General features: G+C 32.3%; 1 protein-coding gene across 1 annotated transcript; it reads left to right on the forward strand.

The window, feature by feature from the left end:
- The first annotated feature begins 659 nt into the window (after nt 1-659).
- LOC121244611 (probable serine/threonine-protein kinase At1g01540) lies at nt 660-3,939 on the forward strand. The gene is made up of 7 exons (XM_041142760.1): nt 660-1,538; nt 1,778-1,882; nt 2,293-2,415; nt 2,507-2,677; nt 2,775-2,904; nt 3,007-3,216; nt 3,559-3,939. Exons 1-7 carry the CDS (start codon nt 841-843, stop codon nt 3,694-3,696), a joined length of 1,575 nt encoding a protein of 524 aa, XP_040998694.1. The 5' UTR covers nt 660-840; the 3' UTR covers nt 3,697-3,939.
- Nucleotides 3,940-14,039: the final 10,100 nt, after the last annotated feature.

Here is a 14,039-nt window from a genome sequence, read left to right on the forward strand (position 1 = left end):
TCGAGCAGTTTTATTCAATGTTTTGAATACCGTATCGGACAGCGTACCGGTCAAGGCACTGGAACGAAATATTTCGGTATCGGTATCGTTTCGAGATAGCGTTTCGGGATAACGTTTCGGAATAGTCGATCAATAAATAAATTATATATATAAATATATATAAAAATTATAATCTAAAATAATAGTCTATATATAAATAAATTATATACAAATACATATATATATCTATAAATTATAAATAGTCTAGTCTGAATTGAGGGTTAAAAAATAAGTTTATAGTTTAAAAAAACGAAAAAAAAAAAAAATACAGGCCGAAATATCGATCGGTACCGGCCGAAATATAAGCCGGTACAGACCGAAATTGAGGCTGATATGACCGGTATGGTCGGTACGGCCGGTATTTTGGCCGGTACAAAATAAGTATAGTACCTGTACTAGTCGGACGGCCGAAACGAAAAATTTCGACCGTACCAACTAATACGGTAAGAAATTTAAAACTTTGATTTTACTAACTAATGAATTTTACTAAATTTTTTTTATTTAAAGGGTAAATCAAAAAAATAAAATAAAGGTTGAAAGTTTCAGAATTACAGAAGTCCCATCACGGCTGCTCCTCTATCCGGGTGTCAAAAAAAGCCCCCGCTCAGTCTGCGCAAATGCAATGCAAATTTTCCAATTGCCACATTTAATAATCAACCTACTGCCACACACTCGCTTTTGTCCCCCCTCCTCCAATTTTATCATTTTATGGGTGTGTTTGACAAAGGAACCAATTTTACAGTAAGAAGATAAGAAGAGGAGCTAGAAGGAGAAGCTGGAGGGAGGAAGAAGCAGTGAACAATGACTGAGTATACGTTCTTAAACGATCAGCTCTCAAAGCGTACCTCCATTTTCGGTCTTCGCTTGTGGGTAGTGCTTGGTATATGCGTAGGTGCAGCCATAGTTCTCATGCTCTTCCTTATATCTCTCTGGTTCACGTCAAGGCACAAAAGTTCTTCCTCGTCTCCTTCTTCTTCTTCAAAGCCCGTTAACAAGTCCTCTTTGAATCCCACCATCCCAAGCGTCTCCAAAGAAATCCAAGAAATCCGAACCGACCCTTCACACAACCCAACCCACCCCCACCTGGACCAAAACCCAAATGCTTACCAGCAGGCGTCTAACTCGGATCCATTGCCGGAACCGGAGCCGTTGTGTAGAGCTCAACCCCTGCTTCTTCCGCCAGAGGAAGAGAGCCCGCTAGGTTTGCGGAACAGAATTCACATAGAAATCGGGAAAGATCATCGGATTTCGTACCCTGAGCGTGCTGGAGGCTCCTCTCATGGCAGCGGAGAGGCCAAGTCCGGCGACCAGGCAATCATTGCGGTGCCGGAGGTCTCTCATTTGGGCTGGGGTCACTGGTACACTCTCAGAGAGCTTGAGGTGTCCACTAATGGGTTTGCTGATGGGAATGTGATCGGTGAGGGTGGGTATGGGATTGTCTACAGGGGTGTGTTGGAGGATAATACCATGGTTGCAGTTAAGAATTTGCTCAATAACAGGTAATTCCGTTGCATGTCGGTATAACATCCTCGAAATCTTTATCTTTTTGCTGGTGATGATGTTATTCATGGACCCAGTTGGGACTTTCATGCATTAGTTGATGTTTTATTACTTTGTTTCTTTGTTGTTTTGAATTTGAGAATTAACGGCTGGAGCATTTGTTAACCGAAGGTTGCATGTACTTCGTATTGGGGGAGTTATGACAGAAAGTTTGATAGGGGTAGTTGTTTTGGTTCAGGGGACAAGCTGAGAAGGAGTTTAAGGTTGAAGTTGAAGCAATTGGACGTGTTCGGCATAAGAATTTAGTGAGATTGCTTGGTTATTGTGCTGAAGGAGCCCATAGGTATCTCTATCCTCTTCGGTTACATCTTGTCCGTCCATTGTTAATTATGCATAACACTGTAAGTTAGATGTCTTTCGAGTTCATAAATGAAAGGAATATAAAAGAATTAATTAATTAATTATAATGAAATAGAATGAAACCATTCCCTTCTTCCCTTTAAATACATCTCTGAAACATGGAAAAGGTTCGATTAATCATTTCCTTTCCTTTTCTTTCCATTCCATTCACTGGAATCCCTTCCATCATCCAAAGAAGATTTTGATGTTTATGATACTACAAGCTATTGCCTTGTAATTTTCTTAACTTATAATGTAATTGTTTTTTACTCATCCTGAAGAAAATAAAAAATGGAAGAAACGGAAAATATTCTTATCTTACATGGGTGCAGTGATGTACTTGGTTTGTTATAGGATACTTGTTTATGAGTATGTTGACAATGGAAACCTAGAACAATGGATCCATGGAGATGTTGGGCCTTCCAGCCCTCTTACTTGGGAGATTCGAATGAATATAATACTTGGAACTGCAAAAGGGTATGTGTCGACTCGAATATGTTTATTAAATTATGCTTCTACTTTGGATTGTTTCTTGGATGCCATGACTGAACCTTGATTACAAATATAGGTTGACATACCTGCACGAGGGTCTTGAGCCCAAGGTTGTTCACCGTGATATAAAATCAAGCAACATCTTGCTTGATAAGCAGTGGAATCCGAAGGTCTCTGACTTTGGCCTAGCAAAGCTCTTGGGCTCAGAGAGGAGTTATGTGACAACCCGTGTGATGGGAACTTTCGGGTCAGTTGAATTGAAAACTCATAGTCACTTCCCATTCTGACCTTCGGAAATCTAGACGAGCGAATAAAAATGATATTCTCTTGGTTCTGTTGTGTAGATATGTAGCTCCAGAATATGCCAGTACCGGCATGTTGAATGAAAGAAGTGATGTATATAGTTTTGGGATTCTTCTGATGGAGATCATTTCTGGGAGAAACCCAGTAGACTATAGTCGCCCTGCTGGGGAGGTATGTGTTCATCGATCGTAGATACTTTGTGACATTACTTTATGAGCAGCTCAAGATAAGCCTTATTTCTTTTTGATAGCAACTGCCAAATCAAACTTTCAGGTGAACCTAGTTGAGTGGCTTAAAGCCATGGTTACAAATCAGAAGGCAGAGGGAGTTTTGGATCCTAGGCTACCAGAGAAACCTTCTTCAAGGGCTCTGAAGCGTGCTCTGCTAGTGGCTTTGCGCTGTGTGGATCCAAATGCTCAGAAAAGGCCAAAGATGGGGCATGTGATACATATGCTCGAGGCTGATGAGTTCCCTTTCCGTGATGTGAGTTTTCATTTACTTGTAGCCCTTATTTATCTCACTGACTATATTCTTATCTCCATTCTTTTAATGGTTATGAAGTTGGACCTTGTTTGGGTATTACATGTCCCATGCTTTCTGGTTTTCCACATTTACTGATAATTTCGCACAATGAACCGCTTTGATTTTCTTTTCACTTAAATATTGAAATGCAATATTACAATCAGAGATGTGATTAGTAGTTACTGCAACTTCATTCACGCCGGGCTTTGTGAAAACTGCATCATGATTATTGTTGGACAATGCGCCATGTAACGCTACCTGTCTACACTTCTCATCAAGGCTTGTCTTTGCAATTGATTTTAGGACCGTAGAGCTGGACGCATACAACAGGATTGTACGAAGGAGAAGCAAGTAAATGAATCCGGGGACAGTAGCGGATATGAAAGTGGTGCTCGAGCCAATAGATCTCTATGGAGAAAGGATGTGCCTGAAGAGCGGTAGGTTCTCCTTACTAATGTATAAGGTGAAGCAACGTGCCTTCTTTTTTCCTCCTTTTTTTTCATCCAGAGCTGGATTTTGCGACATCATTTATTGCATGTATATGTCATTCATTTAATAGGAATTTCTGCTGTTTGTAGATTCTGTAGTATATTGTGCCATGCTCTTTACACCCATTGACCACATACTTTAGCGTTGCCAGCCGAATTTTGTAGAGGATATGCTTTGATATCGATTATTATTTCACAGTACTCTTTTTTTTTTTTGGAACGAAATCATCAAGAAAAAGTAAAGCTGTGATTTTGTTCATTTCTTGACATCTTGCTACTACATTGTTTAAAGGGCAGTGAAAATGTTTTTAATTCAGTTTCCTTGCAGAAGCTACACCATTATCACTTGTGTAATTGGGGTTATCGTCAAAAGATGATTTCACCATTATTGTTGCTTACTTGGGGATCACCCATTTTTAAGAACTGATCAAGTTGGAAAGCCCCAATCAATATTTTGTTTTTATGTACAAAATGGAGGTGGGTGTATGTATATGAGGATATATGTTTGTGTGTGTGTAAGCATCTACATGTTTAAGAATATGTCTCGGCAAATCTTGCTAATATGATTTCTTCATCGATAAAGAACAAAGAACTGCATTATTGATTTACAACCAAAGGTGAAAAAGAGCAGGACTAGAAAATTCTAAAAAGTTACTTCACTATCCATAAAGTAAAAGCGGTTGAGTATTAAATGTATCAAGATCAATACCCTTGATTAAGGATGTCTGATAAAAGACCTTTTGTCCTGCAAAGTTAGGTGGGGATGATTAGAAGTCATGGGTCCTACAGTTCACAAGAATCACTATTACATTCTAACATAGTTTATAAACGTGTGGGGGCTTGGTTGTGACAGGGGAAACCTTGGCAAGAGAATCTTCGGGAACCCCTTTTTCTTTCTTTCTTATGGTGTTTTTGGTCTGAATAGAATGCCGTAAGGATCTTATCTCTTTACACTTTTTGCTTTTGACTTTTTGTGCTCTATTAAGACCCACACTTATGCATGCTCCATTCCCAGTTTGGGTGATCTTGAATTATGAGTTCCTCTCTCTCTCTCTCTCTCTCACTGAGTCGTATCTTCTTTTTAGCAAGATAGTGATTATATTTGGTGGGTCTCAACCAACATCCAAAAACAGTAGATTCAAAAAAGTACCAAGCTGTGAAAAGGAAAAACAAATAGGAAATAGAAATGGTACCAAATAATTTATATGCCTTCACTTCTACCCACCCTAGAAGTTAGAACACATTTAACAGGCTATTGTCTCCCCCTTGCTTGTAATTATTAAGTTAAGTGGTGGGTTTTTTTCTCCAAAACTAAACTAATGTTGCAGAAACAGGAGCTTGAAGACCACAAACAAAGAATCCAAATAAAGTAACAGGCAAAGAAACCACAGCAGGTTCTAAAGGAATGAAAGAACTACATCAATTCATGAACTAATAGAGTTTGGAAAATGATAGTACCACCGAGAAAACTCTACTTATTATTTGAACCGAAATGTGTTATTTTCTGTATTTTTTCTGCATTGGTGTTTGTTTATTTGTTAGTTTTGTGTTTAGTTTATTTTATTTTTTTTATAAAAAAAATACAAAAAAAATGCTTTAAAAAAAAGGGAAAAAAAAACTTTAGCACGTTTCAGTACAAAGTGTTGGTGAGTTTTCTCGGTGTGAGTAGCAACGTCCACAGAGTTTTGTTAAAAGTTTTAAGATATGGGTGCTTCTAAGGTGCCATCTAACAGTGACCGTTGTACGTGTTCTCTAGGCAAAATTTACTTTTTTATTTTTTTCATTGTTTTTTTTCATATTTTTTTAACATTTCTAAACATTTTTTAAAAAATATCAATACATTAATAGTCATTTTTTTAATCAGTAAGTACAAAAAAAATTTTTAAAAAAAAATTAAATGTATGAACGGTCAAAATGAGGGAGCAAAATAGAAGACTTGAGTAGTATCAAGATATTATGCAAATGTTATTATTCATTTGTCATCTTCAATCAAGTGGTTTTCTATTTAAGGAGAAATAAAATATTTATTTAAATTACTATTTTTTTTAAAATTAAGATCTTTTAGTTTTTCTATGGTGTGTAATTTTCTTTTCTCAACTTATACTCAAAATAATATTGCATTTTATGAACAGACAGTGGTTTGTAATAATATAGCACTTCCCTCCTCTTTGTCAATGAAAAAAAATAATAATTTAAAAAAAAAATTGCTGCCTAAACTGTCAACACCCTCGAATTCTACCCCATTTGATCAATTTTGCACCACCCATTTTTTAAACTTAAAGATATATATATATATATATATATATATATATATATATATATATATATATATATATATAAACCCTTATTTTTTAGAATTAAGGGTATTTTAATATTTTTGTTAATTTGAGGGGTAAATCGGTTATTTGAGATCTAATCAAAATGAAGAGCTTTTTAACATTTCATGCAAATAAAATAGTGAAAATTGAGAGTTTCAAATGCAAAGTGAAAAAATGGTGTTGTATAGGGGTACAAAATGAAATTTTCACTAAAAAGAAATAATGAAAGTTTCACTAATATTAAGATATTGGGTGAATGCCACTTGCAATGCTTGACAATCTAGACGAATTGTCCCCCCACCCCTTCTTTAATGATGGTATTTGTATTCTTCTCTTTGTTGTATTCAATTTATCTTCTCACTCTTCCAATTTTCAGGCCTTGAGAGTGACCCCATTGAGATTATTGTGCACTCTCATGACTCGACACAACTTGTAATTACCTGCCACGTGTACCACTAGATCATATTACACATGTCAAAGGAATTAAACTATTAAAAACTTTGGATACCCTTAATTTTTTATAAGCTTTGGATACCTTTATTGAAAGCAAAAAGAGTGACTGTAGCTTGAGATGGCTCTAGCATTGAGGTTGCGTAAGAACATAATTCAAAGGAAAAATACACAAGATTTTCATAACAATTTGCAATCTTTCTCAAGCTGTCTATTTTGGTCATCACTCCTTTATCTCATAAGCAATTGCGATTGGCTTTTATAGTTAAGATTGACTTTAACATTGTTTGAATAGAAACGTACTTACTAAGTATAATTAATGTGAATCATTGTCATGATTATCATGATGGTTTAATGGTCAGCATCCCCCAAAGCCATGAGATTGTTCTGCCCCTTGTCCCCTAAATATGGGAAATTTTTTCTCAAAGCATCATGCTCCAATTTGACTTGGGTTATATTTGAGTAGTGAGGTGATATCAAATAATCTGTGAATAGTAATAAAAAAGTAATGATAAAATATTAAATAATAGTAAAAAATATGTAAAAAATAATGATAAAATATTAAATAATAATAGAGTGATCTGAATAGTAGTTCAAATCACTCCACTATCAAAACATAGACTTAGCTACAAAGTTGCAAACCAATGTGCACCACTTGGGGCTAGGCCACTTCATGAAGTGTGGTATTCCATTTTAAATCTATTCCTTGCAAATTGAAAAGTTATGATTTTTCACAAGTTTTACTTCACTATCTATAAATAAGAGACTTTATTTATGAATTTACTAACTCGTGATTCTCTAAAATGTAAGGAAACACTTTCTCCTTCTAATTTATCTTTCTTTCTTTAAGTTTTGGCTAATTATATCTAATTCGAGGATCTCCTATTATGTATACTAAAAAGTAGATTAACAGGAATCTACGTTGTTGTATCTTAGGACTTGATTGTCAAGAAGTCTAGTACATATTCTAATTTGAAGGCACCGGGATTCTATTCTAAGAAAAGTATCCATCATAATGTGCCTCAACACGGGGTTTTCTCTTCCTAAATTGTTCTTGTTTTTTTTTTTTTTCATTTTTTTGTTCTCTAATTTACACTGTATATGCACAAATTACTTATATCTATCTTTCTAAAAATTACAACTTATCTGATTTTCCCTTTCAATAGAAAAAAATACCCCTAAAAAAATTATCTTATTAAATAAAAATAATAATTTTAAAAATATTTTATAAGAGTCATTTTAAAAGTTTTAGGTTTTTGTCAAGGATATTTACATCAAATTTTTATAGAGATGGTATATATGTTGTAGTGTTTTTTTTGGTATTTTGAAGGAGTAAGTTCCAAATTAATAATTTGAAGCAGTGATTGCAAATTGAGTGGTACTTTAAGAGGGCTAGGGCTTTGTATCTTTATCCCTAATTTGAATATTGACTTACAAGGGAAAATTTTATTTATTTACATTTCTTCCATTTTCTTGTGTTTTCAGCATCCGTATGCAAGAAAAGTTGTCTCTCTTGCTTAGGTTCTTTATGACAAGAAATTTGTGGCAACATATGACATGAGAGATAATTAATTACCTTTTGAGTCTTAAGACCTTTTTCATAAGATTTTATATTTTTCTTTCAAATATATTATGACCAATCTATGGTTGCCACGTTGTGTTACATTATAAGTGTTGATTTTTCAGAGTTTCTAATGGCTTAGATTTAACTTATAAACTCACCTGAATAATAAAAAAAAAAAAAAACAAATCTTATTATTATTTTTATAACAAATATCATTCCATTTATTAAAGAATGACATACAAAGTTGACTTAAAAAATAAGTTAATTACAAACACATGAAAAAATAGAAGAAAAATATATATATTTGTTGGGAGAATTCCTCGAAAAATTCTCGGTAGCTGTAATACCACCCAAATATTATTACTTTTTAATTATTGTGGAACCCACTTCACTAATTTATTAAGTGTGTAAAAAATCTAAAATCACACTTGTAAATAGATTTTTTCTTTGACCTCATTAACTAGTCTATATAGCTTCATTTATTGTCATATACTTTAAATCTTCATATTTTTCGTTTTAATTTTAATTGTTTGTATGGATACTTTATTTGTTAGCTAATTATATAACTAACAAAAAAATCCATATATATATATATATATATATATATATATATATATATATATATATATATATACAAGATTTGTTCAAGCCATGCTTCTCATCAATAAGAAATAGTAACAAAACATTATTTAATACATTGTAAGCGATATTGTTATATATTTTTATGGGATTTTAGGCCAAAACCTCCCTGGTCTTTGTTCCCATGTGAATTTCACTCATGTATAACGTTAAGGAGTTATGTTACATATTACACTCAACTCTTATTGCACCGAATCATCGGAATCACTCATGTATAAAGTTAAGGAGCTTGTTTTTGGCTTTTGTGACTGAAAAGAAATAAGTTTGTTGCCTTCACGTGCACTGTCACAGATTTCAAAATTTACTGGAGTTGGTCCAAATTATTCTCTGTCATTTTTCGCATTTATATATCTTACTGTTTTCCTTACTGTTGAGTAAAAATAAAATAAAAAATGAGTTTGTCTTTTGAACGTTTATTTGTAGAGAATGAATAATCTCTTTCTAAGAAGGGTGAGATTGAGTCTCTGCTTAGGTAGAGTGATGTCTCTTGGACGTTTGTTTATAAAGAGTATCAGCAGTAGTAAAGACCAGACAAGTCACAAAAGAAAATTAGTGCACTGGTGGAGTTCCAAAGGCACTAATTGGTTTATGAGGTAATGATTGATATATGAATATTCCTGCATATATCTAGTTATGGATGTAAGTTTCTCTGATGAATGAACAATGATAGTTTCTCTTAAAAAAAAAAAACTCTTATCTCACTTTTGCCACATTATAAATAATGTCATATTAAGCACAATAGAATAAAAATGACATAATGTTATAGTATAAATAACTGTTACGTTTACAAAGAGATTCACAAAAAATTACCTCTTGAAATGACGTAACATTATGTGATACACCAAATTTGCTATACAATAAGGAAATCTTTATAATTGAAAGTACAACATCATGGCATATATATCACTTTGTGTGGTAGAAACCGTTATCATTTATTCTAATCCCATTTTGACTACAGAGCTTTCTCCATTTGGGGAGTGGGCTATTGATATCTATAGGAAACAATTTTAAAAGTACACACATGCAGATCATGGGCTGGCCTGTAATCCGTACTTTTCCAGATTCAAGATTATATACAAATTTAGATTATTTGCTTTCTGTCTGTTGTTTGGACTAGGCCATGAAACATGCAACAAACCTGCAGAGCAGGTCTGTCTTGCATGAGCAATGCCTGGATTAATGCAAGCAAAAGTAATATATATACCTAATACATTAAAATTAAATATATGGTATTTGTAGTTTTGAGTTGTGCAAGTGTCGTGTGCTCCTAAAGAAATGGATAAATTTGAGACCTACGTAAAAAATGTTTTTTAATGATGGACCTCATTTTTTCTCAAAGAGAATACACGAGACTTACACACTCTAAGACTATATCTAATATTACTCTTAAAATTAACTAGACTTCTTATCCCTTTTGTCTTTTTGATTAGCTTTTTCTTTTTAATAAAGTAAAAATAGTATATACTACATTCACATTTTATTTATATTTTACTAGTGTTGATGTGATATTATCTATAAATTTTTGAATTTTGAATTTTAAAAAATAAGAGTTGACATAATGATTTATGGATAATGTATAGGCCATATTAAGTAATATAATATATTATAAGAATTCAGATAAGAATATATATTATAAGAATTTTGACCTAGTGTGAGAATGAGATAAATGCCATCTTTTGAAGTCACTATAAGAAATAAAGCTTTTATTGAGAAAAATGTTCGTCGCTAAACATTGAATTTTTGTCGTATATAATTTTTTACAGAGAAAAAAAATTTTCGCACATTCTCGAAAATATCTCGTCATGAAAAATTATTAATTATGACAACAAAAGCACATTGTTGCAAAAAAATATCATATTTAGCAACAACAATTTCGTCATAAGAAAGGTCCCATACATGGTCCCAAAAAATCCCATTAAACCAAAATTGTCGCAAAAACTAACACAATTGTGACGAAAGATTTGGACCTCATTAACATTAGACAATTAATGTCATCTCAGATATGAACATTATATCAACCACAATAACTATTACTAATAGAAAAGTATTTATGAGGTAATAGAAAAGTATTTGTGAGGAATTATTATCGTCGCCAATCTAATTTTTGTCGTCAAAATCTATTTATCACAAATAATATAATAAGAAGCTAGAGTCTAGCCTAGGTAACGAGTTAAATTTGTCTGTATTGTTTACTATTGGCAATGACTAACTCTCGTCACTACACACCATGATTTAGAATTAGCGACAAATATTTATCATCATAAATGGTGACATGCATTTAGGATTAGTGACAAATATATTTCATTCTGTTTGATTGCACAATTCTTCATTATTTATAAATAAAAGACCAAATAATCATTAATATTAAGAAAAACTAATAACAAATTTTAGTGATACAACAAAATGCATAAAATTAAAGTCATCATTTAAATCTAGTACCATTGTTCATAAAAACACTCAAATAAAGTTTGTTCTTGGCAAGCTAAAATAGAAATATGAAATTGAATGTCTCTTTATGACTTTCTATGAGTCTCTAATTGTGTCATAATTTCTGAGAAGCGAAGATCATATTCACTTTGTTTCTCTACCATATTGTTAATATTTGATTGCATAGATTTTGCCAATTGCACCGATTGCTCCCATTTCTCCTTGTAAACCTCTATCTCATTCTTGTATTTCTCTAATTGTTGAGTGAGTTTATTTTAAAATAATCATAATAATCAGCAATGCAAGAACATTCTAATTACATAGTGCCATAAAACACCAAATCTAAAAGTTAATAAACAAGAATATAAATATCAAACTCTTGCACATAAAAAATAACTTTGCATATAACATTTAAGTTACCTGTATCAAATCATCTATGAACTATAGTAAGCAAATAGTGCAAGATGGCATATTCTAACTCTAACTCAAAATGGAACTCTATGTAATAACTCAGACAAAGACAATGACAAAAAATAAAAATAAAAAAAGATTAGATTCCTTACACATTTTCTTTAAGAAGTCGAGCAAATGATTTTGATCCAGCCAGGTCATGATTAACTTTCAAGTTGCTTCTATTAAAAGCATTTTGATCACACAATTTCTGTAAAAAAAGTAAACCAAAAAACGCAAGTTAAAAACATAAAGAAAAAAAAAAGAACTACAAGATTTATGAATAGGTAGCACTAGCCTCTTTGTCCGTCCTAACTCAATATTTATTTTATTTAGAAATGGAACTAGTACAAACTAACTAGTTCTACCCATATATACACATTCTCAAACTTCAATTTCATCACAAACCTAATATATATACAACACCCACCATAAACTCTAAGTTTACATTATTTGTAGGACAAAAATAATTATGCTTGTTAATGACGAAATTGATAGTGCCTAATACAATAGCTTATGAATATGTACCTGATCACAAACTTTAACGTTACTTAAAAGTTCAACAATTTGAGATACTTTGTATTTTGGGTCTTCTCATCGATCACAAAATATCTCTCAATCAGCTAGTTTTCTCATCATCATTGACTAGTTATGAGTTTTGGCCATATTAAATAATAATTAGAGAAAAATACATGGTGAATTTTGTTCCTACTCGTGATGGATCAAGAAAAAGGTTAATTAAGTCCATTACAATTATTAAAAAAAATTCAAAACATTAATTAATATTTCTTATGCTAATTGATGTGGGAAATTTTCGTGCCAGTTGTGTTAGGCATAAAATAGATAGACTTATAAATAGTTTTTTGTTTATATATATATATATATATATATATATATATATATATATATATTAAACAAGAGATGCTTTGCTATAGGGAAACACTTTAATCTGCCATTTGAGATGTAGATCATCGATGAATGGCGCTACTACTTTTTAAATTATATGTGATTCTGCGACATGCATATTCAAATGCATCCCGAAATTAAAATAAATATGTAAGAAATAGTTTTAAATATTAGTAATAATAAGAGAAAAAGTAAAACAAAAAAAGGAATCAATCAAACACAATACATAAGATTTATGTGGTTTGACAATCTACTTGCGTCCACGAGGCTACATAAGATTTTATTTCAAATTATAGTCGAAAATATATATACATATTGCGGCACCACAACAACCGTATTGAAATAATACAATACTTATAGTAAACCCTAATTAGCAGGTCGGGTCGTATCTGTTCAAGAGCTAAAAACGAATCCAAAAATGTTTTTAGAGCATCATTAATGAAATCCACAAAAAAATCGTAATGAATTCTTGTTTAGTTGAGTCATCAAATCGAACCGCCATAAAACAAAATTAGACTCCACACAAAAAGCCAACATTAAAGATTATCTAAAAGAAGATTATCCACCTTCTTTTCCATACAAATCAAATGACAAGGAGGACAATCTTGAACGCGATGACAATAACAATACTTGTATTGAATTCCCCTCCAAATTTAAATACTTCACCTTTTAAGAAAAACATTTTATTACTTTTTCAATTTTTAATATTATCTTTAAACTCAATATTGAATAATATTTTAATACAAGTCGTATTATGACGCATCAAACCTTTGCTTGGGATGAAACAGAGACTTGAAGTGTTGGGACATACAACATAAGATTACATACCCCGTTCATTACAGCTAATATGCAATGCATCCTAATATGCAACTAGCGGTATACAATAATTACAATGGAAATAAGGGTGATAAAAATAATTGATGCCAGAATGAACTAAACATCCCAATTATTTATAAACCATTAAATAGGTACTTCCTCACTTTAGAGATCCGCTTGAGTTCAACATAACGTGAAAGATAGAATCTCCATAAAACTGAATCTACATAGCTAGACTAACTCTCTCATTTGCTCTATAATATATAGAGCCATTGCTACGAAAGTTCAAATCAAGTCTAGCCTCCATTCCAAATTGGGCTCATCCTTAACCATTTGAAGCCAGCAGTTTATCATGCTTGTTGTATGCCGATCCTGACACAACTTCTACCATTCTGAGTGGAATGATAATGGGTCCACAAATGATGAGATTTCTTGAAATCTCAGTAAGTTAAACAACCAACTTGTATAGAGATAATTTATGCATGATTAATGATAAACATGAGATGCATGCAATGAGATGCAGAAAAAATCTATATTTGTCTCCCATCCAAATTCCTCAACATTTTTAAAAAAACTTTGATGTACTTTTTCTTTCAGAGAATATTTTCACTTTCTCATTTCAAAAATATGGCATTCTGAAAGAGAACATTTCATACCTCATTGCTTAAAAAAATATAATATTTCATTATTATTAAAGCCATCATTAACATAACGTATGGTACCGTC

This window comes from Juglans microcarpa x Juglans regia, chromosome 8S, assembly GCF_004785595.1.
Source record: "Juglans microcarpa x Juglans regia isolate MS1-56 chromosome 8S, Jm3101_v1.0, whole genome shotgun sequence".
Lineage (NCBI taxonomy): Eukaryota > Viridiplantae > Streptophyta > Magnoliopsida > Fagales > Juglandaceae > Juglans > Juglans microcarpa x Juglans regia.